Here is a 26659-nt window from a genome sequence, read left to right as displayed (position 1 = left end):
ATGGAGTGCTTTAAGCAGAAGGGGGAAGCTATATATGTATATGTATATATATGTATGTGTGTACATATATGTGTGTGTGTGTGTACATATATACATGTGTGTGTGTGTATAATATATGGACATTAATTTGTTTCTGTGTTAGAGGCATATGAGACAGAACAGTCAACACAGAGACAGAACAGTCAACATACTAATGATACAACAATAAATTCAGTTTATTTGTTCTCTAGTTTTAGAAGACTTTGCAGGTAATTAAAACAAATCTTAGAAAAAGAGCAAAATTTTCCTACACACGAGGAAGGTGCATAAAGCGGCTTTATTTCTACTTTTGTGACACCCCTGTCCAATCACTATTGAAAGCAGTGTATTACTATATCACCTTTAATTGTAAGTCCACATACAGGAGATTCATTTCCAAGCCTCAAAAAGGAGCCAGGAAGTCCGGCTTGGACACATTGAGAATTGTGCCCTTTGTTGAAAACAGGGTGTTATCCTTATGTAGATTGTCTATAGTCTTCTGAAGCAAAATCACTCTGTGTACACCCAATTTTCTGACGCAAGTAGTCCAGAGATAAGAATAACTAAGCCTGCCACACACTGACCAGGCTTTGGTTGCTAAACAGCATTATTAAACAGCCTTTTATCTATGCAGTTTAGCACCCACATTGGCAACAACTTTCTTGTGAGGCAACAATAGGGTTGCCAACTCCAGATTGGGAAATTCCTTGAGATTTTAGGCATGGGGTTTGGAGAAGGATCTCAGCCTGGAGTAATGCCGTAGAGTCCATCCTCAAAAGCAGCCATTTTTTCCAGGGGAACTGATCTCTGTAGCCTGGAGATCAGCTGTAATTCCAGGAAATCTCGAGATCCCACCTGGAGGTTGGCAAAGCTAGGCAACATTCTTAAAACATTCTCTTAGCAATCTCTCTAGGCAACAACAACAACATTCAATTTACATACCTCCTTTCAGGACAACTTAACACCCACTCAGAGCAGTTTACAAAGTGTGTTATTATTATCCTCATGACTATCACTCTAAGGGGTGGGTGGGGCTGCGAGAGCTGTGACTGACCCAAGGTCACCCAGCTGGCTTCAAGTGGAGGAGTGGGGAATCAAACCCAGTTCTCTAGATTAGAATCCCATCACTCTTTTTTTTAAATTTTTTATTGGATTAGAAACATTTAATATCCATTACAATCAATTTCCTTTAAATTCTAATATTCCAATTCTAACCCCCTCCCTTTCCCCCCCTTTTATTGACTTCCAACAGTTTTCCAACCCTTTGTCTATTTTCCCCCTACTCATTTCAAACTTATTTTATCTATTAAACATATATTTTCACTCTCTTCTAAGTTTATCTATTATAACACAGTGCTATCTCTATTTCCTTTCCCTTTTAACTTATCAACTAAATAATACATTCCTGGCATATATTCTTCAATAGTCATTTTAGTAGCCTGTACTCTATCTTACTCATTCTAGTCTCGTCTATATGGTACAAACAATTTGTCCCTCATTATACATAACTTTAAGTACATTATAAGCATTGCATACATTCAATATAAGTCAATCAATTTGACCCATACTCCATATGTTACTCTTTACTTCCTTCTACATATCTTATCTTCATACTATTTTAGTTATCTAATTTCTCCATTATACAACTATCTGCCAAAAATAGTCAATCATTTTAACCCATATACACATTCAGCATGAGTCAATCAATTTAACCCATATTCTGTATGCTACTATATATTTCCCCCCCCCCTTTCTTGCATTCATTCATTTTGATTATATAAATTCTCCATTATACAATTATCTGCCAGTGATGAAATTAATTAATTTCTATCCTTATAGATCTTATAATAACACCTCTATTACTTAATACTATGTATAGTAGTCAAATAGAATAATTGCTTAGAAATTTTCAATTAACTCTCCGAGAATCCCATCACTCTTAACCACTCCACCAAACGGGCTCTCAAACTGGCAAGACATTTTTGTTCTGCCCGTCTCTCAAGGTCATGTTGGCATACACGGTTCTTCCTGTCTTCATAACAATTCTGTGAGGTAGATTATACCCAAAGTAGGTGACTGGCCCCAGGGGACTCAGGTTTCCCAAATGCTAGCCCAACACTTCAATTGCTATACAACACTGGCTCCCTAGCATGCTTTCCTCTTTCTGACTGGACTTGGCAGAATCTTCTGTATACGACAGGCAAGGGCTGTGCCTGTTGAATTCTCCCTCCCATTTGCTGCAACCCTATGTAGCTTGTTTTCTACGTTGGGTAAAGAGGACAAGATACTTTCAACACATTATAGCCAAAGGGAGCCCCCTGTGTGAAGAAGCCAGGCAGAAAAAGGGACATATTATAATGGAATAGTTCAGGAGAGTGCTTAATTTAAAAAGAGGCGCAGAGTGGTAAGCTGCAGTACTGCAGCCCAACCTCTGCTCACGACCTGAGTTCGATCCTGGCGGAAGCCAGGTTCAGGTAGCTGGCTCAAGGTTGACTCAGCCTTCCATCCTTCCGAGGTCAGTAAAATGAGTACCCAGTTTCCTGGGGGTAAAGTGTAGATGACTGGGGGAAGGCAATGGCAAACCACCCCGTAAAAAGTCTGCCAAGAAAATGTCATGATGTGACATCCCCCCCATGAGTCAGTAATGACTCGGTGCTTGCACCTTTACCTACCTTACTGAATATAGCATGCATTATAGTTTGCTTCCCTGCATTGCCTTCTACTTATGTAATGCCATTTTTTGCATATGTCTAATTCCATTGTTTAAAAAGGACTTTTTACTCAGATAGGACGGAGAGCTGTATTGTAGGGAGATGATTTCAAAGAGATGTTTCACTAACGAATTAAGGACCATAGACTTCACCACTATGTTGCCTTACATCCTATCTGTTGCTTTAAGTATGTGCTCCTATGTACCGCTTGTTACTTAAAGTATGACCCTACTGGGTAGTTCTGTGTTGTCTAATCTCAGTCCTAGAATTGTTTATGCTCTGTTTAGGGTTGCCAGTTCCAAGTTGAGAAATTCCTGGAGGTCTGGGAGGGTGAAACCTGGAGAAACCTGGAGAAAGTGATGTTTGGGGAGGGAAAGGACTTTGGTATGGCATAATTCCATAGCCCCCCGCCCAAAAAAAGTCCAGGCGAACTGATCTCTGTGGCCTGGAGACCAGTTGTAATTCCAGTTCTCCAGACACTACCTGGAGGCTCATTCGTAACAAAAGAAAAGACCCAGCTAAATTGCACAGAAACGAGAGAGGGAAACACCCCCCCCCCCCCGCCAAGTCTAAAGTGTATCCAAAATTTACTAGAACAATTTAAAGTGGCATGTGCTCAATTTCTCATGTGCAACAACAATTCATAGTCAATACATATTGTGTAATAAACTCCACAGGTAAAGACTCCAAGGTACAAGGTAAATCAGTTCAGCAAACAGCTCTTTCTTACACAGATTTTCGTCCCCGGTTTTGGGCGTCTGGATTCAATCACCATCAATCTACTGGTCACATTGCAAATGATAGAAGGAAGGAAAAAAAGTTTGTATCTCAAGGATTTTCGCTGAACTGACTTACCTTGTACCGTGGATATATTTCAAGGCTATTTGCTGAACTGACTTACCTTGTACCTTGTCTTTACCTGTAGAGTTTATTACACAATATGTATTGACTATGAATTGTTGTTGCACATGAGAAATTGAGCACTTGGCACTACCTGGAGGCTGGCAACGCTAGCGCTGTTTGTACTGGATCCTTGCTAATGCTCTGTCTTTGTAAACTTGCATTTATTTACCCTATGGCATTGTTTATGGAAATGCCCTTGATATTAACTGTGCTAATCTCACTCTATGAAATCTGCCTTGAGTCTCAGAAAGGCGTTCTATAACTGACATAAACAAAGGAGTTAGAGTCTGACGAAGAGAACTGTGATTCTCGAAAGCTTATGCTACAATAAAATTGGTTAGTCTTAAAGGTGCTACTGGACTCTTTTTGATTTTGACATAAACAGGTAGATCCAGTGGAGTTAGCCGTGTTAGTCTGTAGTAGCAAAATCAAAAAGAGTCCAGCGGCACCTTTAAGACTGGACTCTTTTTGATAAACAGGTAGGTGAGTCAGTTGACTCTACTGACTCACGCTGTGGAATACGCCCTGAGTCCTAGTGAGAAAGGCAGGCTAGAAACAAGTAAAATAAATAATTTGGGTTGGGACTGGGAGGGAATGCCCTGAACCAGCGAGCCCAAGGCAATTCACTATGGACAGACCAGAGACTCAAAAGAGACACACCCTCTCAGCACTGGATCCGCCCCTCCCTCTGTAACACCCAATGAGAAGCCTAGAAGGGCGTCACCATGGTGATGACGAGTCAAGGCGATGCCATCCGGCCACGCCTAGAGAAACGCCGGAAGTGCCGGTGGTGGGCCGCTCTAGCCGTTAACTCTTTCGGCCCTTTCGCTTTTATCTCTATGGTCCTCCCCCTCCGGTCTTCGCCCGGAGGCGGAAGTGGGGCGCGGCTGGGGATGCGGAAGTGCCAGCCGCGGCGGGGAAGCTGGGCGGCCCCGCGGTTGCCACCATGGCAGCGGCTGAGGGCCCGGGAGGCGACGGCGGGAGCCCGGGGGCCGCGGGAGGTGAGAGGCGGCCGGGGCGAGGCAAGAGCCAGGCGGGGCCTAGAAGAGGCTTCCGTGGCTGGGAATTCGGGGCGTCCCATTGAGCGGGTGGCCGGAACTGCCTCCCCCCATCGCGGGAGCGCCTGAAGTGGCCTTGGGTTGAGCCTCTCGCGGTGAGGCCGGCCTCCTCTGCCGGGCAGCGGCTCTGCAGGGTCTCAGGCGGAGGCCTTTCCCATCCCCTGCGCTTGGGACCGTTTGAAACGGCTGGGGTCGAATTTGGGACCTTCTGCATCTTAGGGTTGCCACGTCCAGGTTTGGAAATTCCTGGAGATTTGGGGGGTGGAGCCTGGAGAGGGCAGGGTGTGGGAAAGGGAGGGACCACAGCAGGGTATATTTTCACCCCCCCCCCCCAAAGCAGCCATTTTCTCCAGGGTCATAGATCCAGAGGGAGTTAGCCGTGTTATTCTGTAGTTGCAAAATAGTAAAGAGTCCAGTAGCACCTTTAAGACTAACCAACTTTATTGTAGCATAAGCTTTCGAGAACCACAGCTCTCTTCGTCAGATGCAACCGAGCTGTGATTCTCGAAAGCTTATGCTACAATGAAGTTGCATCTGACGATCGAAAGCTTATGCTACAATAAAGTTGCATCTGACGAAGAGAGCTGTGGTTCTCGAAAGCTTATGCTACAATAAAGTTGGTTAGTCTTAAAGGTGCTACTTGACTCTTTACTGTTTTCTTCAGGGTAACTGATCTTTGTGGCTTGGAGATCAGTTGTAATTCCAGGAGATCTCCAGTCACCACCTGGAGGCTGGCAACTCTATCTGCACGCAAAGCTGGCACTCTGCCACCAAACCAAGGTCCCATCTCCGCCCCACGTTGCCTTCTCGCCAGTCCCCCTGAACCCACCAGCCCACTGCATTCCTTATTCTTGCATTTTAACCATTGGAACAAAACTTGGACTGCTGTGGTTGGAATCTGCTTGGCTGCTTCTCTTCCACCCCCTTCTATGTGCTCCTGCTTCCCAAAGGGGTCGGGGGGAATGTTGGGGTAACTGGTAACTTCGGCAGGGGAAGTGTGGCTGAGGGGCTCTTCCCATTTGAATATGCTATGTCAGAAAAGTATCTGTAAGATTAAAAAAAATTGCGGTAAGCACTGCAGTGGTTATGAAAGCTCATACCCTACCACAAATTTTGTTAGTCTTAGGGCTGCTACTGGACTCTTGTTCTTTTCTACAGCTACAGACAGACTGACACGGCTACCCATCTTGATCTAGAAAAATGTCTATGCAGTTAAAAAAATAAATTTGATGCAAATGTTGTTATGCTTGTTTGAGGGGGTTGGCTAAACTTTGGGGCTCAGTGTTCCCTGCCTGTGGAGGTGCTGGGTTAAAAAAAAGGGAGAAGAGGTTGTACTAAATTGTACACACTAGGGGCAAATGCTTGTCAGTCTCAGCGAGCCTCAGGCCTAGCAGGAGCTGTGTAGACCTGGGAGGCAGTGGACATAAACCTCAGGGGCTTGCCTTGGTTGCTGGAGCAAAAAGTTGGCCCGGCATCCCTAGCAAGATGGCCTGGCATGCCGCCCTTTGGCGTATGTGCCAGTGGTTGCTTGTCTCTTTGTTAGCAGGTGTAAAAAGTGGCCGCTGCTGATGTAAAAAAACAAAGTGAGTAGTCCAGACCCCTCAAGGACCCCAGATTACACATAACCCTTTGTCCTTCTCCTGTCAAATGCACTCCCCATAGGATACACAGCTAATCTCTATGCCATTGGCTTTCTTCTCTATGCCAGTGTTTCAAACAGGAGGGAAATCATTGTACAATATAGGCATGTCTTTTCTGGCAAGTCATGTGAAGCTGCCAATGTTATGATGCACACAGAAGGAAAATGCACAGGGGAACTGTAGTGGCACGTGTTACCACATGACTTGGCCTCCGAGGGAGAAAGGGAGGGAATCTTTGGGTGTAGTGGTTAAGAGTGGCAGGACTTTCATCTGGAGAGCCAGGTTTGATTCCCCACTCCTCTGCTTGCAGCCAGCTGGGTGACCTTGGCTCAGTCACAGCTTCTAGGAGCTCTCTCAGCCCCACCCACCTCACAGGATAATTATCATGAGGATGATAATAACACACTTTATAAACCGCCCTGAGTGAGTGTTAGGTTGCCCTGAAGGGCAGTATCCAAATTGAATGTTACTGTGTGCATATAGTGGGATCATCAAAGTATCAACATGTCTGCATCTTGTCTCTGCTTCCCTGGAAAAACACTAGGAAGAAATCATTAAATATTGTGATTTATTGGAGGACATTTTGCTCTAATTTAGGTGATAATGTTCTAGTGTAAGGATGAACTACCATGTGGGAATCTTTCTTATGATAGGGTGATACCTGGTAGTTTACACACTTTTCAAAAAATTAGAAACAGGCCTACTAATAATTTCTTGTGATATTTAAAGATAAAGCTCTTATACTAAAAGGCAATCTATATTTGACGAGCAAATGAGGTGGTTAGACAGTTGGCAGTCATTCTCATCCGAGTTCCCTAAGTACTTGGTTAGCATTGTGGGAAAGAGCGTAATGCACTCAGTCAATCTTTGGTCTAATTCAGAAAAAACTGATTTGAACAGTTTCTCTTGCAATCCGAATCTTCACTCTGTGAGAGTCCTTTGTGAATATAGCAGTATAACAGAAACTTGATTGTGGGCTGGGCAGTTATGTCCTGTAGCCGTTTGCTGTAACTGCTTCCTCCTCACGTACTTGGCTTTCCCTTCCAGCCGCAGCAGGAGGCTACTGTGCTAGTGAGTGGAGTGTGGTATGGCAAGATGTGGTGCTGCCAATTTTCTGTCCCCAGTTCCTGTTAGGTGTGCCTTGGCAGCTGCGAGGAATAGTTTGCAGAGCTGGCAGCCGGCTAGGAGAAGGATCTAGCTTCAGCGTCATGACGGCTGGGTGGAGGAACCGTTTCCTTGACTCTCCCCACCCCCCACCCCCGGTAGCTCTTGAGACGCATGAATGAGCAGAGGAGAGGGTTCATGTGGGAATTTTGGTCTGCACTTGTCATGGGTCAGCCTGGATATACCTCCCTTTTGCTAATTGGATTGGGAGGAAGCTTTGAGAAACAGTTGTTTAGGATCGAGATGTACCTTCAGTGGTTGCTCTTGCTGAGCAGCTGTGGGTGGGATGAGGGGGCGAACCAACGGATGGTACCTAGGATGCTGAATTTGGCCTCCTGGCCTGACCCTTTCCTAGTGTCTCCTGATGCAGAGAGTTCCCATTCGGTGGGATTGTCTACGTTCTTCCTCAAACACCTCCATCCCTGGTGGTTGAAATGGGAGCTGCGGAACAAGTCCCCTTATATAGGCCCACTGTCTCTGAGACTGGGTTGTGGCAACTGACTTATCTAAAGAACTGCAGCGCTGTCCAGGGGAGGGTGCTGAGCAGATTCCTGCGCTTCCTTTCCTAGGTAACCGGCAGTTGAAGTACATCAGCTTAGCAGTCCTGGTGGTGCAGAATGCCTCTCTCATCCTCAGCATCCGGTACGTGCGCACGCTGCCTGGGGACCGGTTCTTTGCCACCACGGCTGTGGTCATGGCCGAAGTCCTCAAGGGAGCCACTTGCTTACTGCTCATCTTCATTCAGAAACAAGGTGAGGATTCTAGGCTGTACGCTCCCTGCATTGCTCAAGGGGGTTAAACTTTGACTTTTTGCCTGGGGTGGTTAGTTTGAACGACTTGATTTTTATATTTTTTAAAAATTCTAATCGTGACCTTTCTTTAACCTCTGTCTTTATTGTCGTTCTCCTGTATCATGTCTTACTTTGGCTCATCGTGGCTGTCAGCGGTCAGAAAAAGTAGGGAGAAATGTCCACACACCCCTCCCATCAAAATGCAAAAAATCCATCAACCATTGAAACAAACAGGCTTCCAGCTGAAACCAAATGGACGTCCTGGCCACGCAAAGCGCCACATACGTGTTGCTGTTGTAAGAGGATGTAGTGGTCGGTGATGTAAATGGCCTTAAAGGGAGGAGAAGCCTGTTAAGTGGCTGCCGACTGTTCTGGCCAGAAGCAGGATTTCTGTTTGGAGACTGGCTTGTCCTTGACGATCAGAGGGGATTGACGTTAGGATAAGGATATGACCTTCATGGCCTGCTATTTGGCCCCTCTTGGTAGGCAGAATGTTATAGCTAGATGAATATGTCATGTGGAAATCCTTGTTCCAAAGCCCAGTCCGTCCTATACTCAGCAATCTAGGGAGAGGGGAAGCTTGGGGCCACCACCTGCCTATCTGGCCTTTAACATTGTCCCTAAGACTTTCCTTTTTCGTGAAGCATTTTATCCTCCCCTCCCCGCAGTGTCCCTAGAGCCCCGTGGCGCAGAGTGGTAAAGCTGCAGTACTGCAGCCCAAGTTCTGCTCACGACCTGAGTTCGATCCTGGTGGAAGCCGGGTTCAGGTAGCCAGCTCAGGGTTGACTTCCATCCTTCTGAGGTCAGTAAAATGAGTACCCAGTTTCCTGGGGGTAAAGTGTAGATGACCAGGGAAGGCAATGGCGCAGCACCCTGTAACAGAAGTCTGCCAAGAAAACGTCGTGATGCGACGTCCCCCCATGGGTCAGTAATGACTCGGTGCTTGCACAGGGGACCCCCTTTACCCTTACTCCTGCAGTGTGGACAGCACTTGAGTCTCTGGCAGGGAAAGAATGCCTCGTTCCCAAGATCTCCCAGGAAGCTTCATGGCGTAGAGAGATTTGAACCTAAATTGCCCCAATTCTAATTCAACAATTTAATCACTGCACTATGCTGGCAGTGTGTTAGAATTGTTTTCATATGCCCATTAGGTGCTCTGTCTTGTGTGTGTATGTGCGCGCAGGTGTGTAAGGAAAGAGCAGTGGAGGCGTGTAAGGTGGAGGATCTCCTACGGTTTCCATTACTGGTCATGTAGGAAGGGAAAGGGAAGTGAGTCCTTGGCCTGTGTTTTTATTTCGAACCTCGACTTGATAAAAAAACAACAAGGCTTGTGTTGTGTTTGCCAACAGTCACTCTCTTTCTCCCTCTCTCCTTTATCAGGTAACCTGAAGCAGTTTGCCTTGTTCCTGTATGACTCTGTGGTGGTACAGTACGTGGACACGCTCAAACTAGCAGTGCCTTCTCTCATTTACACCCTCCAAAACAACCTCCAGTACGTGGCCATTTCCAACCTGCCTGCAGCCACCTTCCAGGTGAGAGGCAGGACTGTTCTTTTTAGGCATCATTCCCTCAGGCTCTTGTGCAAGGTTCTCACAGATATGGCACCTTCACCTGTCATGCTTCAGTGTCCACCGATCTGCACCTCCCCCCCCCCATTGCATAATTCTGCAGTTAAAAAAATATCCACCTTCATTCTGGTTCTGTTAGACAGAGGAAAGCATAAACCACCATTCTTGGAGACTTCAGTAAGCACTGCGTGTGCATTTTCAGACATCGTCTGCACAGTCATAACGCTAGGAACTTGCTTCCTTATTAAAGAGAGAGCTGAGATTCTCAGGAAGCTGAGCGGTCCACATTCTGTGTCTTCTTTCCCTTCCCCTCCCTTGTTTGGCCAACGGTTACATCAAAAAGTCAGTAGCCATGGTAGCTCAGTGCAGCCTCCATGTATGGAAGCACTGTGCCTCTGACTCTCAGGCCTTCCTGCCAGACTTGTAATCTTCATGGAAGGAACTGGCTGGCCACTGTTGGAAAGAGAGTGGAGGGACCGTTGTTTTTAATCCGGCAAGGCCAGGCTTAGACTCAGTGCGCAGCACCCCTTTTCTGGAACTGCCACATCAACACAACCTGGGTATGTGCTTCTGGTTGTCTTTGCTGCTTTGGTCTCCTCCTGTGGTTGGAGAGGTCAAAGTTAGTTTGTGTTTGAGAGTTTGGCAGTGGGATGATCTGAAACGAAACGGCGGGCTCAGTTCAGGCAGGGCATTACCCCCGGTTTATTTGAACACTGGTTGGTTGTTAGGTGTTTTAACTATGGTGAGTGGGAAGGGCAGATTGGGAGGAAGAACGTTGCCATCCGCAACACCTTAAGCTGTGCTTCTGTTTCACAGGGCTGGAGGCACAAGCCAACAGGCTTTTAACCTGCGGCTGGTGACCTTGAATAAACTGGCCCATGACATCTAGGGACCAGCCCAAGATGTAGTTGTTTATTTTTTGTTTTATTGATTCATTTTTTGCTTTCATTCACTCAGTTTGTGGTGTGCTTTGACAAATGTGGTTTCATTGCTGTAACTTCTTGCTGTACCTTGGGAGGGCATCTCTGGAATACAAGTCAGGACTAAGCCAGTCGTACATCACACAAAACTGTAGCTAAGGCTAACGGTGGTTAACAAACTAAATTCACATCCTGGCCTGACAGACTGTGGCTGACCATAGTTAGTAGAGTGGCATATTAACCCTGGTTAGTTTAATTAAACCAGGGTTTTGCCCAGTGTCTGAACTGAGCCTGGGGCACTCGACTGCACCCACCGATGCGGTGTGTCCTCCTGTTTCGGCGATGGGACTCGAGCCTCCATAGCTATCTCCAGCAATGGAGTTGTGACTGACCGACGTCCTTGTCCCTGTTCCCTCCCCAACAGCCAGCTCTTCTGCTCCCTGGCATATCAGTCTGTCCACTAAATCACACTGCCTTTCATAGGTCACCTACCAACTGAAGATCCTCACCACCGCCGTCTTCTCCGTGTTGATGCTCCGCAAGAGCCTTTCTCGTCTCCAGTGGCTCTCCCTTGTGCTCCTGTTTGCCGGCGTCGCCATTGTCCAGGTGGAGCAGCAACAGGCAGGAAGCAAATCAACTCCTGGGAGCCTGGAAGTGCAGCAGAGCTACCTGGTGGGGCTGGTGGCCGTGGTGGTGTCGTGCCTCTCGTCTGGCTTTGCCGGGGTCTATTTTGAAAAGATCCTCAAGGGTAGCGCCGCCTCGGTCTGGCTGCGTAATGTCCAGCTGGGCATTTTCGGGACTTTGCTGGGGCTGCTGGGGCTGTGGTCCGCAGAGGGGGCGGCTGTGGCTCAGCACGGATTCTTCTTTGGCTACACCCCGCTGGTGTGGGGAGTGATCCTGAACCAGGCCTTCGGCGGTTTGCTGGTGGCCTTGGTTGTGAAGTACGCCGACAACATCCTCAAGGGCTTTGCCACCTCCTTCTCCATCGTGGTGTCCACCGTGGCGTCCATCTACCTCTTTGACTTCCACCTCAACCTGCTCTTCGCTCTCGGAGCGGGGCTGGTAATAGGGGCCGTCTATCTGTACAGCTTGCCCAAGGGACCTTTGGCTGGCCGGCCTTCCCCTGGAACAACTGGGCAGCAGCCGGGCCACACAGCGCAGAGCAAGGAACTCCCTTCCATCGCCACGCAAGGCTTCCTGACCAAGTCAGTGCTGGTCAATTGAGGAGAAGAGAGCACACACACCCCCTTCCTGGCTGACTCCGGTTTCTTGTGAAGTTTATGCAACAGATACCCCTTTCCTGGACATCTTCTCCATCCTCTTCTGATTCTCTCTGGCCTGTGGCCATCTCTACTCCTTCCCCACCTTACTATCTCTCTGTTTTTTACTTCTGTGCTGCACCTAGCACACTGCCCACTTCCCTCCCCCTCAAATTTGTTCCGTCCCATCCCATTAGTTGGCCTCCTTTCATTGACTGGCCCTGCAGTGTGAAACTTTTTTCCCACTTGCTTTTCTCACGCCAGCTCAAACACTCCCAACTTCCTCCCTGGCTTTCGAAGCTCATTGTTTAAGGACACCACCCGTTCCCTTTGGGGGAGGTGTCACCTGTGTCCTTTGCCCCCAAGATCCACAAATTCCCTCTTGTTTCATCAAGAGGAAACAAATTTACAAAGAAGTGTATTTTTGTACAAACACCAAACAAAGATCAGATACAGTCGCAGAAGGCCAGGGGTGTGCGTGTTGCCGTGGAGGCACCCATACCGGCCATTTTGGAGCATACCAATTGTTTGGGTTTTTTTTCCTTCTTAAGTGCCACCATTGGGGAAGTGGTAGGAATGTATTTATTTATGGCTGCTAATTGGGGAATTTTCAAAAGCATAACTACTGTGACAGGTGAAAGTGAAACACAAGCGGGGGGTTGAGTGGCAAGATCATGTTTATGAGAGAGGTGGAAAGAGACACTGGCCCCTTGAGGAATCAACAGCCTCCAAAATTTCTGTGACCTTTTCGGCAAACCTTCCTTAGAACCAGTCTGTCAAGTCCTTTCCAGGCAGGGTATCGTTTGGACAAGTACAGAGGGGAACCCCCCCGCCCCCCCCCCCCCGTGGTACACAATAAAGAACCTTCCAGAAATTCAAAATGAACTCATTTCATAAAGTGCAATCATGCTAGTGTGCAAAAGTGCTTCCGTTGCAATGAATAAATACCATAAATATTATATAAATATCAATAAATAGAAAGACAATTAATAACAAGAATGACGACGAGCAAGAGATACAAAATAAACACAATGATACAAAATTGTCAACGTTCCAGCTTTACAATATTAGCTAGTTAAATCAACATGAACAATACCATTTTCTCCTACTGCAGATGACAATATCTGAAAAACAAAGAAGTAACAATAAGATTATTACTTTGAGACTTTACAGCTTATCGCTTACCTCAGATCCAAGAAGCGTCATATCATTTAAAACCTTGGTCATCTGCAGTAGGAGAAAATTGTTACTTTGTATTATTCATGTTGTCCTAACCGTTTTGTCTTTCTGTTTATTGATATTTATATAATATTTATGGTATTTATTCATTGTAACTGAAGCACTTTTGCACACTTAACACTGTTGCACTTTGTGACATGAGTTCATTTTGACTTTTTGGAAGGTTCTTTATCGTGTTCCCCAGGGGATTTCCCTCTGTGCTTGTGCTTTGTACCGTGGTAGCTTCTCGTTATTTAGTCCAGGGTATCTTTTGGGTCGGGTCTGGGACGTCCAGTGACACAGCCAAATCAATTTATATCAAAAGGAAGCAGGAAAAGGGGAGGGGAGCAGACTGGGTTGCCGGGGTGAGACTCGTGGGTCATAGTAGGAAGACCGCTGGGATCTGGATACGTTTCATTCTTCTCTGCCACCAGCACGCATTCAGTTTCTGTAGCGTTCCGAGGATCACCAGGCACGGGGTGGGGCGGGGCAGGGGAGCATGTGTCCTCACTAGCTGCTAGCGAAGGCGTCACTGAATTGCAAGCTGGTCGGCTCCGTTGGATGTAACGTACCTTTGGCTGGAAATTGCAACAATCATGTTAGGGGAGAAAAAGGTGTTTGGGCAGGGATGCCAGGTGTGGATGAGACTTAAGATGGCAGCTGGAGGTTGAAGCAGGGCAGGAAACATTGAAACACTACTGTATGCTGCTGCTTACTCTGTGTGTGTGTGCAGGGAGGGGGGATAGTTTGGAACTGAGCCTCCCAAAGCTTGTTCCTGCCTCTCTGAAACCGAATGACATTTGGTGGGGGTGCCTGTGAGGCAGGAACACTCTCAGTACACTGTGGGGTATAAATTGCAATCCCGTTCCATGGCTTCACTTTGCAGACCCCCCCACAGGGTACGGGCAATCCAGATTGAATGCGGCCTGCCCCATCCTCTACCCGCCTTGCGTTGTGGCCTGCTGGGGACCGGGTAAACACCAGTTTGTGCAGTCCCAGGCTGCAAAAGGAAGCTTCTTGTATCCCTTGTGAGTCACCCATAGATGGATTTGGCTGAGGGTATGCGTATGTGTCAGTAATCGAATTGCAGGTCATTTGGAATGTCGGGGGGTAGTGGCCAACATCGTGCCTCAGTTCCCCAATTCTTCCGGTGGCTTCACGGGTCTTAAGATTTATGCATACCGAGCCGACTTGGGAAAGGCTAAACCCAAGGGCGGGGGTGGATGGGGCTAGGAGTGGGTTTTGTGTTCTGTTTGGACTGGGATGGAAACGGGGATGGGGCAAGGAATAATCCATCAGTCACACTGTGTGTATATAAGGTTTTTAGACTGCTGATCATTTTCTATGATTCCTGCTTTTTTAAGATTTTGCGGGGGCGGGAGAAAAAAAAGAGCCTGTACTATTTGCCAATGTACATAAACCACAGATGAATAAAGAGAGTGTATTTATTTAGCCTTACTGCTTAATGATTAAGGAAGCATTGGACAGAGCAAGACTTTGCTTCACTCACTGCATGTCTAACACTATTAACACTGGCAGGCGGCTGGGTTGTGCATGAGGGGTGTTTCGTAGCTTGGGGGTTGGCACATCCATGACTTAGGCAGGTAGGCAGGGCTTAATATTTGAGGTCTAGCCTGGATTCCCTTTTTACTGGCGGGACTTAATGGGGGTGGAACACAAGAACGAGGGGGGAGGCACTGGTGGAGTCACGCTGCTTTTACTTCGTTGCGTGGAGCAGCCAGCCTCCCTATTTAGAGGAATAAAGACAGCAATCTGCTGATTAAAAGCATCTTAGTTGATTGAATAAACACATCAACATAAATTTGCAGCCAAAAGCCATTCTTTGTTTTAATGAGTATTCGTTTGAGTGCTTGGTAAATGGAAGAACATGGAGAAAGAGTTGGTTGACAGGGTAACGGTGGTAGAAGGCAAACTTGAATAAACTTAGAGATAGTTGTTGTGGGTTTTCCGGGCTGTATTGCCGTGGTCTTGGCATTGTAGTTCCTGACGTTTCGCCAGCAGCTGTAGCTGGCATCTTCAGAGGTGTAGCACCAAAAGACAGAGATCTCTCAGTGTCACAGTGTGGAAAAGATGTTGGCAGGTCATTTGTATCTACTCAGGAGGGGTGGGGTTGAGCTGAGTCATCCTGTAAGAGTTTCCCAGGGTGTGGAATGCTAATGGCGGGAGGCTTCACTGTATCCTGAGGAGGTTCTTTTGCATATGGATTGGTGCTTGATGTGCTAATCTTCTCTGCAGGGCTATTGTCGAGTATAGAGTGTTTCGTTAGCCTGGTGTTTTTCAGAACTGGAAACCATGCTCTGTTCATTCTTAAGGTTTCTTCTTTCCTGTTGAAGTTTTGCTTATGCTTGTGAATTTCAATGGCTTCCCTGTGCAGTCTGACAAAGTAGTTGGAAGTGTTGTCCAGTATTTTGGTGTCCTGGAACCAGAGCATGGTTTCCAGTTCTGAAAAACACCAGGCTAACAAAACACTCTATACCCGACAATAGCCCTGCAGAGAAGATTAGCACATCAAGCACCAATCCATATGCAAAAGAACCTCCTCAGGATACAGTGAAGCCTCCCGCCATTAGCATTCCACACCCTGGGAAACTCTTACAGGATGACTCAGCTCAACCCCACCCCTCCTGAGTAGATACAAATGACCTGCCAACACCTTTTCCACACTGTGACACTGAGAGATCTCTGTCTTTTGGTGCTACACCTCTGAAGATGCCAGCCACAGCTGTTGGCGAAACGTCAGGAACTACAATGCCAAGACCACGGCAATACAGCCCGGAAAACCCACAACAACCATCGTTCTCCGGCCGTGAAAGCCTTCGACAATACATCAGACTTAGAGATATGCTGAGACTTATTCCATGAACAAGAATGCTGGAAGGGAAAGGAGTGAGAGAAAGGCAGGCTCTCCTAAAAGAAGAGCTCACGCAGGCTCAAGCTATCACCATTCCAGCAAAACAGAGAGGCCGTAGAGGATCTAAGAAGCCAGTGCGGATGAACAGAGAGCTCTGTGATGATCTTGGAAGGAAAAAGATGTTCAATCCAAAGCAGAGTATCTAGGGGTAGCTAGGCACTTTAGGACAGCTGTCAGAGAGGCCAAAGCTCAGAATGAAGCTTAAATTGACAGGGGGTGGGGGGTTACTACAACAAAAAGATGTTCTTCAGATATACAAGGATCAAATGGAAGGTGAAGGGGGCAATGACCCCATTGCTGGGTGAAAATGGACGGAGAGGAGGCAGAAAGGCTCGATGCCTACTTTGCCTCAGTTTTCTGCCTGAAGGAGAGAACGGGCCCACCTAGAGATTGTAGTGGGCAAAGCATGGCTTCGGGGCTGCCGGTTGACGTGGGCAAGAAGTGGAGAAGCACCTTGCTGCACTGGGTGTGTACAAATCCCCTGGTCCAGATGAGGTTCGCTTGAGAGAGCTTGAAGAACTTTCTAAAGAGCTTGCAGACTCTTTGTTGGCCATCTTCCAGGCCTCCTAGAAGATAGGTAGTGTGCCGGAAGACTGGAGGGAGGGCAGATGTCACCCCAATCGTCAAGAAAGGGAAGAAGGACAGTCGTAGGAATTACAGGCCACTCAGCCTGTCCTCTGACTCAGGGAAGATAGTGGAACAGATACTAAAGGCATCAGTCCGCAAGTGTGTGATACAGGGAAGTCAGCATGGATTTGTCCCCAACAGGTCCTGCCAGACCAACCTCATCTTCTATCATCAAGTCACAGGCTTACTGGATCACGGGAATGCTGTCAATGTAGTTTTTCTGGATTTCATAAAGATTTTGACAAGGTTCCTCATGATGTTCTAATGGGTAAACTGATCAACTGTAGACTGGACTGTAGGACGGTTAGATTTATAGGGAACTGGCTGGATAAATATACCAAAAGTAGTTCTCTGTGGCATCAATTCTGATTGGAAAGAGGTGTCCAGTGGAGGGCCATAGTGCTCGGTTCGGGGCCCAGTGCTTTTCAATATTTTTATAAATGATCTGAACGAGGCTATGAAGAGATTACTCGTTAAATTTGCAGATAATACGAAACTGGGAGGAGTAGAAAACACCCTTCGATAGGGTAGAATTCAACGAGATCTGAACGCACTGCAAGAGTGGGTCGATTGGAATAAGATGCAATTTAACATGGATAAGTGCCAGGTTCCCCACTTGGGTAACAAAAACGCAAAGTGTGCATACTGGATGAGGGATACACTTCTGGGTAGCAGTGAGTGTGGACAAGAACTTGAGAGATGGGTGGATGGGAAACTAAATATGAGCAGTCAGTGTAATGCGGTAGCAAAAAAGGCAAACAGACATAACATCCAAATCAGGATGTCGCCCCACTATATACTGTGTTGGTTTGGCCCCACCTGGAGTATTTTGTGCAGGCTTCACTTCAAAAAGGATGTGGAGAAACTGGAACGTGGGGGGCGGGGGGGGGGCAGCAGAGGAAAGCAACCAGGATAATTAGGGGCTTGAAGACCTACGAGGGAAGACAGGGGCCTGAGAATGTTCAATTTGGAGATGAGATTGAGGGGAGACATGACTTTAAGCATTTAAAAGGCTGTCATTTAGAGGAGGGAAGCGAGCTGTTCCTGTTGGCAACTGAGGACAGGACTCAAAACAATGGGTTTATACTACAGGAGGGAAGGTCCCGTCCAGACATTAGGAAGAACTTTTCACATTAAGAGCAATTCAGCAGTGGAATTGGCTGCCTAGGGGTGTGGTGCTTCCCCCCCCCCCGCCCCCCTTGGCAGTCTTCAAGGAGCGGCTGGACGAAGACTTGTCAGGGATGCTTTAGGCTGTTCCTGCATTGGGCAGGGGGTTGGACTAGATGGTCTGTAAGACCCCTTCCAACTCTGTTCTATGAACTGGCCTTCTGAGGTGTGGTGCCTACCTGCTGTGGCTTTTCCAAATATTAAAAATACAGTTTTTGGAAAAAAAATAATGAAATTAGTTGGATCCAAAGGGTTTTGGGTTTTTTGCTAATGGAAGACAGTTCCAGCAGTAGATCAGATAGGGTGATTTTTCTGTTGATTTAAAAAAAACGAGTGGCCATTGTTTAGATTTTAACTTCTTCCTCCTAGATCTTCAGAAGTGCTCTTGGGGCAGAGGTTGCACCATGCAAAAGACACACACAAAAAAGCACAACGCCCCACGACTTCTTTCTTACCATACTCCCCACCCGGCCCCATAACCTTCTCTCCAGATAGCTAATACGGCTTAATCTTCTTGAATTCTAGTGGGGTATAGCTTATCTGGGCAACCCAGGTTTGATTCCCTACTCTGCCATAGAAGCTTGCTGGATTACCTTGGGTTACCTCTGACCACCTAACCAACCTAACAAGGTTGTCGCGAAGATAAAGTGGAGGAGGGGAGAATATTGTAATCCACTTTGGGTCTCCGTTGGGGAGAAAAGGGGGTGTATAAATGAGGTTAAACAAAATTAAAAGCCATTAGAGGAAATTGTTGGGTTAAATAACATCTTAGTGCAGGAGCCGAAGGGCGACTGACATGTAGGGGATGAGCAGACAGCACCAACAGGTAACCTTGGCAATGTGTTGTGATTGCGAGAGGTGGCATTCGAGTTGGAATGAAATCACAGCTGTGTTGCTGATGGTAGCTCTGTTTTAGGGTTGCCAGCCTCCAGGTAGTGGCTGGAGATCTCCTGGAATTACAACTGGTCTCCAGGCCACAGAGATCAGTTCACCTGGAGAAAATGGCTACTTTGGGGGGGTGGACTCTATGAAATTATGCCACGCCAAGGTCCTTTCCCTCCCCAAACCCCACTTTCTCCAGGTTTCACCCCCCAGATCTCCAGGAATTTCCCAACATGGAGCTGGCAACCTTACTCTGTTTTCATCTGGGAAATGTTGGGGGGAGTTACAGGGGTGAACCCTGTCCAGTTCTTGGTCAAAGAATGAGAGGTTGGAGAGATTGTTAGCTAGAGACTGCATACTCAGAAGTGTAGGGGCTGGATATAAATCACATTCCAGACCCAAATAAATTGAGTCTAATGCTCCCCTTAAAGGCCTACCAGATTTTATTCTAGCCGGACTAGAACTCATTTCATCAGATGCATAGAGTGGGACCTCAGTAGGCAGGCATTTAGAACTTGGACCCCACAGAGGATTTGCAAGGAATTTTTGCAGGTTTGCTGCAGACCTCTGACCCCTCCACCCTAGGGTTGCCAGCCCCCAGGTAGTGGCTGGAGATCTCCTGGAATTACAACTGGTCTCCAGGCCACAGAGATCAGTTCACCTGGAGAAAATGGCTACTTTGGGGGGTGGACTCTATGGAATTATGCCATGCTGAGGTCCTTTTCCTCCCCAAATCCCACTTTCTCCAGGTTTCACCCCTCAAATCTCCAGGAATTTCCCAACGTGGAGCTGGCAACCCTACTCCACCCCCCCTGCTGTTTCTGGGGACCCCTGTCCCCCAAGAGCAGTATTTTAGACCGTAGCCAGAGAGGCGAGGCAAGGGAAGGTTGCTGTGACAGCTAATGGCAATCTCTTCCATTTGCGGAAACGTTCTACAGTATCCAAGCCTGTACATGAGGTTATTTTTTAAAAAGTCCAGTCAAGGGGCTGCAAAATGCAGAAAGCACAATAGGAAATGTTGTTATGTAAATGCAACCAAGAAAAGTACAGGGGGCGTTCCCAGTTGCTGTAATTGCTTTGCTTAACACCTGTGAGCGCTGAGTCCCTGAGTTTACTAAGGAAACTAACTCCTATAATAACCAGCCCTGTTCCACCCTGGTGGTGCCAAACCTCTTGGTGAATTCTAATTTAGCAGTTTCGCGGAGTTTGCATTTGAAGTTCTTTTGCTGGAGAATGGTAACTTTTAGATTGGCAAGAGTACATCCAGTTGATACGGTGAGCATCTGTGGCAGTAGAACTTCAAACCGCAGGTAGGAGAGTCAGGGTCCCCTTCAAATGCTAGTTTTCTACCTGCAGTGGTAATACAGTTGGTAAACAGTATTGGACTAGTCCTGTGTGTGTAAGATGAATCGATTGTCCGCTTTGTAGCTCCTTTGTCCAACCTGGCTGCTTCAGTGTGTATTTAACTGAATGGGCATGAAAACTTGTGGAGAATTTGATTGTATGACCCTCGGCCTTTTTTTTAAAAAAAGTCCACATTCCTAGCTCTCATGGTGGAGGAGAAAATGGGAAATATGGAGTAAGCAATGAAGGCAGGAACCAAAAGAGGGCTTCTGGTCATTAGATCTGTGGTGGCCTCAGTTTCCCTAGATGCAGCTCCATTGCTCTTCATAACCAGCTGTCTCATCCTGCCTTGCTTACTATGGCCACAGCCCTTGCCAAAAGTGATTTTTTTGCTAACATTGGACTCAAAAGTGAGATGAATTCTGCAAAGGGGGAGAAATGCAAAGTGGTATAGCTGAACACAGCATTTTGGATATCCTAGTTTTGAGCATAGAGTAGAGGCAGACATGAACCAGGAAAATGGCGGTTTGTCGCCGTTCGTGGTTCGTCGCATTTAACGAACCATGAACTGCCATGAACTTGCCCAGTTCATGAACCGGTTCATTTGGTTTGTTGGTTCATCACTTCCGGGGTTGCAGAAGGTCTGCAAAAAACCTATCCCCCCATTGCCTAGGTAACAGATTGATCGGCACCAGGCTGTCTGCAGTGACAAACTGAAAGAACCATACAAACCGCTCTAAAAATCATAGCAGTTCGTCGTGGTTTTTCAGAAATGAGCTCCCATAAACCACCAGTTCACGAACCAAAAAACCTGACCCGGTTTGTGACGAACTTTGGTTTGTATTTTGGTTTGTGCCCATCTGTAGCATAGACATTTTGGGCAGAGAGTACACATAGTCCAATCTCAAGGTCCAGAAATGGTTTGTTGTGTTACAAAACAGCTTATCCAGCAAGAATGGCTTTGTCTATTCTGGAGTTTCCATGCTGTTGGTAAGGGGAGAAATTTGCTACTTGCTGCATAGTTTAGTATCCTAACCATCCCAGCTCTTTTTGAAAAGGGGAAAGCAAGGTTCCGGTCCTTATGACTGGCTTGAAAGGCAATAGGCAATGCGAGATAAAATTTCAGAAACTCAGAAAGGGTCTGAGCAGGATTTCCAATAGCCTCACTGATCTACAACATCTTGCCCTTCTCCTCATGACGCCAAATAGAAAGCGAATAAATTAGGCCGAAATAAGGAAAGCTTTGCAAATTTGCTTAATCGGCCTATTAATTTTAGTCGTTATGTATCACCGTTTTAAAAACACCGGTGGGCGCTTTCCATTTGATGGATTTAAATTTTAACTGCATCATTGATAGACGCTAAAACTCGATCTATTTTTGTACAGAATATTCAGAACGGCCAGTATTGCATGTGAGGTTACCAATCTCCAGGCGAGGCCTGCGGTTTCCCTAGAATCAGTACTGATTTCCAAACTACAGAGATCAGATTCCCTGGAGGAAATGGATACATTCTATGGCGTCACATACCCACTCAGCCTCCCCCCTCCCCAAACACACTCCATCCTCTCCAGACATTGCCTCCAAATATCCAGGAATTTCCCAAGCTAAAGTTGGCAACTGCTTGTGTCATAATCCTTCTCCACCCACTCTGCCAACTCCTCTCTAGTCGGCATGGTATATAAGCTAAAGTTTAGCAACTAGAGGCCCCTGAGCCAAATCTGGCTTTCCATTGCCCACAGTCAATGGAAAATAAGTGGGGCACGAAGTCAAAACCTGTAGGGGTTATATAATAATTAAAGACTCTTCCCTTTGCATCATTTCCCCTTCATTTCCATTGCCCAACTAGAAGCCAAGGGAGTGCCAAGAACAAGGCCTTTATGGCAACAGACCATTTGGTGATCATGGATGCCAGTACATCTTGACAGGGGAACTGCCAGTAATGGCTGGCTGCCTGGCTGATAGCTGGCCTTTCTCATTCCAAAGTCACGAATGTTCCCCGAGGTCTGTTAGGTGCTGTGCAGGCCCTCCGCTAGCTAAGAGATGAAGCGATGTGTGTGGCCCCTTCACGAACACCGGAAGTTGCTTTTGCTTGAGTCAGTCCCTTAGTCCACTAAGGCCAGCATTGTCTGCTACCCTGAAGGGCCGTGGCTCTCCTTCATCTCAGGGTGAGGCCTTTCCTATCATCTGCTACCTGATCCTTTTTCAAACGGGAGATTCCGAGGATCGGATCCAGGCCCTTCAACTTAAAAAACAGACGTTCTGCCACTGTGCCAAGCCCTTCCTCAAATCAGGCCATTTTTGAGCGGCATCGGCTCCAAGTATGATGCCGACAATGAAGGTTGCCAGCTTTGGCGTGGGAAATTCCTGGCGAATATGGGGCTGTGCTTTTTCTCCAACTGAGAGCCAAGCTACAAGTGACGCCTTACGCAGGTTGGACACTTGTCAGCTTCCCTCAAGTTTTGATGGGAAATGTAGGCATCCTGGTTTTACAGCTTGGCTCTCCAAACTTGAGGGAAGCTGACAAGTGTCCAACCTGGGTCAGGTGTCACTTGTAGCTTAGCTCTGAGGATCTTATCCCTGCTGCCCTTCTTATGGCCGAGATCGTACTGCTGGCTGGACTGCAGTTTTCTTTCATGATTGGCGGAGGAAACAAAAATGTATGCTGGAATGAAACTTGTTTTTTTTAAAGACGCTGCAAGATTTGCTTATTGCAAGAACCGAGGAGGAGCCGTGGTGACTAAAGGGAACCTCCGTATTGAGGCGGTATACCTTGGAAACCCAGCCCTAGGAAGAAGCATTAGGGGAAAGCTTTGGGCTCTATGTCTCCAGAACAACCAGCTGGCCACTGTGTGAGGCAGGATGCTGGACTCAATGGACCGCTAGTTTGATCCAGGAGGGACCTTCTTGCATTCTGCAGTTACCCCACTGGTTTCCCTCTGTGCTTACCACGTTCCCTATAAATGTTATTCCAATCACATTGCTTATTTCCTTCTGGTGCCCGATACACCCCATTTCTTTGAGCCATGGGGCAGAGCAAAGAACTGCACAGGAATAGTAACGCCGACCCCCGGTGCCGTTTGCCTCTCACCCCTGAAATGATGCTCCTGAAAGGTCACACACCATCACACAGCCAAGCCTACCTTTTATAGCAATAAGGGCTAGAAGACGCTTTTAAAAAAAATAACTTTATTTTTGTTAAGAGGAAGAGTCCAGTAGCACCTCTAATACTACCAAATTAGTGGTAAGGTATGAGCTTTTGTGAGCCACAGCTCACTTCTTCAGATACAGCTAGAATGTGAGTCCATCTGTCCTTATATCTTGGGGAGTGGAGATTACAGAAGCCGAATAATAATAGCCGGTGAATGACAATAGCAGGCGTGATTGGATGGGGTGGGGTATGTAGAGGGGTGGTGGGTGTAGAGAAATCAGTATTGGTAATGAGACAGGAAGCCCAGGTCTCAATTCAGTCCAGGTGAATGCATTATCTTGAGCTTCATTTTCAGCTGCGATCAAGACCCAGGCTTTAAAACAGACTGATATACCGGGTTCTCAGATACTAACATTTGATCAGAAATTTTCTCCATGATAAAATGTTCCTATATTTTGTTTAACTGTTGGCTTATTGTGGGAGATTCTTTGGCTATCCAGGGCTCATTTCTAGGGGGAATGCGCAGGAACGCAGTTCTAGCAGTTCCCCAAAGAGGTCACATGTCAGGTGGCCCCGACTACCTAACTCTCGGCCATTTTGGGCCTGTTTCAGCCTGAATTGGGGCCGAAACAGCCCGGATTGGGCTTCTGACAGGTGGTGGATCACTCTCCTGTTCAGCAGTGGCCTGATCCTGACCATTTTGGGCCCCTTTTTGGCCATTTTCAGCCCCTTTTTGGGCCCAACATCAGTCCTGAATGGCCAGGATTGGGTCCAAAACAGCCAGGACAGGTGATGGCAGGGGTGTGGCATATGCAAATCAGTTATGCTAATGATACATTTCTGGTGATGTCAAGGGGGCATGGCATATGCTAATGAGTTATGCTAATGAGTTCCTCCAGCTCTTTTTCTACGAAATGACCCCTGCTGCTATCACTTTAGCTGCCACGAACATAACCAAAATTACATCTTTTCTCAGTTTGGGTATCTTTCTATCTTCCCATAAGTTTAATAGAATAGTTTTGGGGCGCAGCAGAACCACGTGCCCTGTAATGCATTTTATCATTTCCAATATTTTCTTCTAAAACTCTGGAACCCTGAGGCATTCCCACCAATGAAAGAATGAACCAATCTGGCCACAGTTTTTCCAGCCATATGGATCAGTAGATGGAGTCCTTCAGAGGAGTCAGGTACCACCTGGCCAGAAGAACCTTTCTTTTTAATCACAAAGCTGCAATTCCAAGAGTGCTTCATTCTGAAGATAGCGCATGTTTCCATTCACAGACTAACACTGGCACATATTTAGGATCGCTTACCAAATGCAAATGGACCCTTAACATGTCTGAACCACACCACAGGCTGACTGAAAATGTGGGTTTATTCCATTCCCGCTCTGCAGACTTATTGGTAACACAGTAGGGCTACACTTTTGTGATTTAGGAACTGGACAGGTGAAAGGGGCAGTTTATCTAAATTAATTCATCGGGAGCAGGGAGGTGGGTTTTGGCATTATAGCTTCTCCCAGGCTTGGAATCCTGATTTTGAGAGATGGAGGAGAAAGATCTATAAATGGAAGGCAGAATTCTCAGTCTCTCCATATTCCAAATCAAGTTTAGGCAAACACTCTGTGTATGTGTGAAGTGTAGCTAATTTATGGCGCTCCCCCTAACCCGGGATTTTCAAGGCAAGAGACGTTCAGAGGTGGTTTGCCATTGCCTGCTTCCGCAACCCTGGACTTTCTTGGTGGTCTTCCATCCAAGGATTAACCAGGGCAGGCCCTCCTTAGCTTCCAAGATCTGATAAGAGCAGGCTATCTTGAGCTATCCAGGGCAAGGAAGGTAAAAATCTACTGCTATATCAACAGCTGCAACTAACCCATCCACGGCTGCCTTTTAAAACTCCGGACAAGATCTCTTTATATGGCCATTGCATTTAGGGTCAAGGGGGTAGTTCTTAGCAGGCAAACAGCCCCTGAAACTTATTTCTGTCTTCACTCAACTGTGTATTTCCTGCTTTTTTTCTTTCTTCTAGGATGCCACCGAAAGAAAAAGGCTCCTAACCTCAGAAGATGCACATTTTCAGTTGATGACAGCGGGTCAATTCTGGATCTTCCTTTGCCTGAAGGGTATCAATTCTGCTTGTAGGACTCCAAAGAATTCATCGCCATGTTGTTTTTACGAAGGTGCAACCCCTCCTGTGTTTTCGTGATTTCTCTGGCACCTCCATGGCCTGAGATGATCAATTACACACCATAACAGCTCAGCCCCGATTCCTGGAGCCATATGGCTCCTATCCTACACTGCTCTTTCCCAAGACCCAATTCACACACGCACATTTGCCCTTTGGTAACAGTTGACATAGTTGTGTGAATGAGACATTGATATTCCACCACGCATACAACTTTGATATCAAACACAATGTTTTTTTTGGCTTAGTGCAATGCAGCCATCAAGGATGCCTGAAGGGCATACAAAAGGCTACAAAAGTTCCATTTGGAGTATCCAAGGTTTGGGACCATCATCTGTCTGTGCTGCTGGGAGAGAACCATTCCTCCCTGCCAGGGCATAAAGACTCTTTGCAAATGGGTTTATTACCTTTTGGAGCAGACAGAGGAGTGGAGGACATTACATTTACCAGAGCCCAATCCTTTAGCTTAAGTTCCTTTTTCGTGCTGCTCCTCCCCAGGCAGAAAAATCAAAGCCGAGCCATTACCCCTTGCGTTGCCTCCTACAGCCCAGCAAATATTTGAAAGCACATCAAGTGCTTATTCAGCACAAATTAAGGCCTCCAAAGGGCAACTGAAAAGAATGAGCCTCTTGGAATCTGGGAAGAGACCCAAAGCTTGTGTATGACAGAAGACAACCGATGCCTTATTCCTCCTGCCCTCACTGTGCCTAACTTTCCTCTTCCCATTGTATAAAGGCAGCACTCCATTGGGTGATGCACGTAGATGCTCCCTGTCCTGCCCCCCTTTTTCTCTATGGGGCTGCTGCATCACGCTCAGTATTAATTGTATAGATTATGAAGACGGTGCTGAAGCATTCTGTACTCAGAATCAGCATATATTTATCTTTTTAAATACTCACTCTGTTACTTCCACTCATTGCTGCAGAAACTAATACAGAATTTATAAGCACTGGGGTGAGTGTGGAGTTCTTGATTCAGAACTGAATGGCTGTACAGAAGGAGAGACACATTTTCGCCATCTAGGGCTATCTGGAAGGGATTGTAATGTGATGCTTGCTGGATTTTGCCTTGAGAGACCCCCCCACCCCCAATGCTCCACTATAGAGCAAGGAGAAACAGAGGGC

General features: G+C 46.8%; 1 protein-coding gene across 1 annotated transcript; it reads left to right on the top strand.

The window, feature by feature from the left end:
* The first annotated feature begins 4515 nt into the window (after nt 1-4515).
* Nucleotides 4516-26414, top strand: SLC35A2 (solute carrier family 35 member A2). The gene is made up of 5 exons (XM_055003511.1): nt 4516-4633; nt 8064-8246; nt 9666-9817; nt 11257-11978; nt 25380-26414. Exons 1-5 carry the CDS (start codon nt 4579-4581, stop codon nt 25405-25407), a joined length of 1140 nt encoding a protein of 379 aa, XP_054859486.1. The 5' UTR covers nt 4516-4578; the 3' UTR covers nt 25408-26414.
* The last annotated feature ends 245 nt before the right edge of the window (nt 26415-26659 follow it).

The sequence above is a fragment of the Eublepharis macularius genome, chromosome 19, assembly GCF_028583425.1.
Source record: "Eublepharis macularius isolate TG4126 chromosome 19, MPM_Emac_v1.0, whole genome shotgun sequence".
Taxonomy (NCBI): domain Eukaryota; kingdom Metazoa; phylum Chordata; class Lepidosauria; order Squamata; family Eublepharidae; genus Eublepharis; species Eublepharis macularius.
The sequence above is the reverse complement of the archived record's forward strand: the minus strand, read 5'-3'. Positions and strand labels throughout refer to the sequence as shown.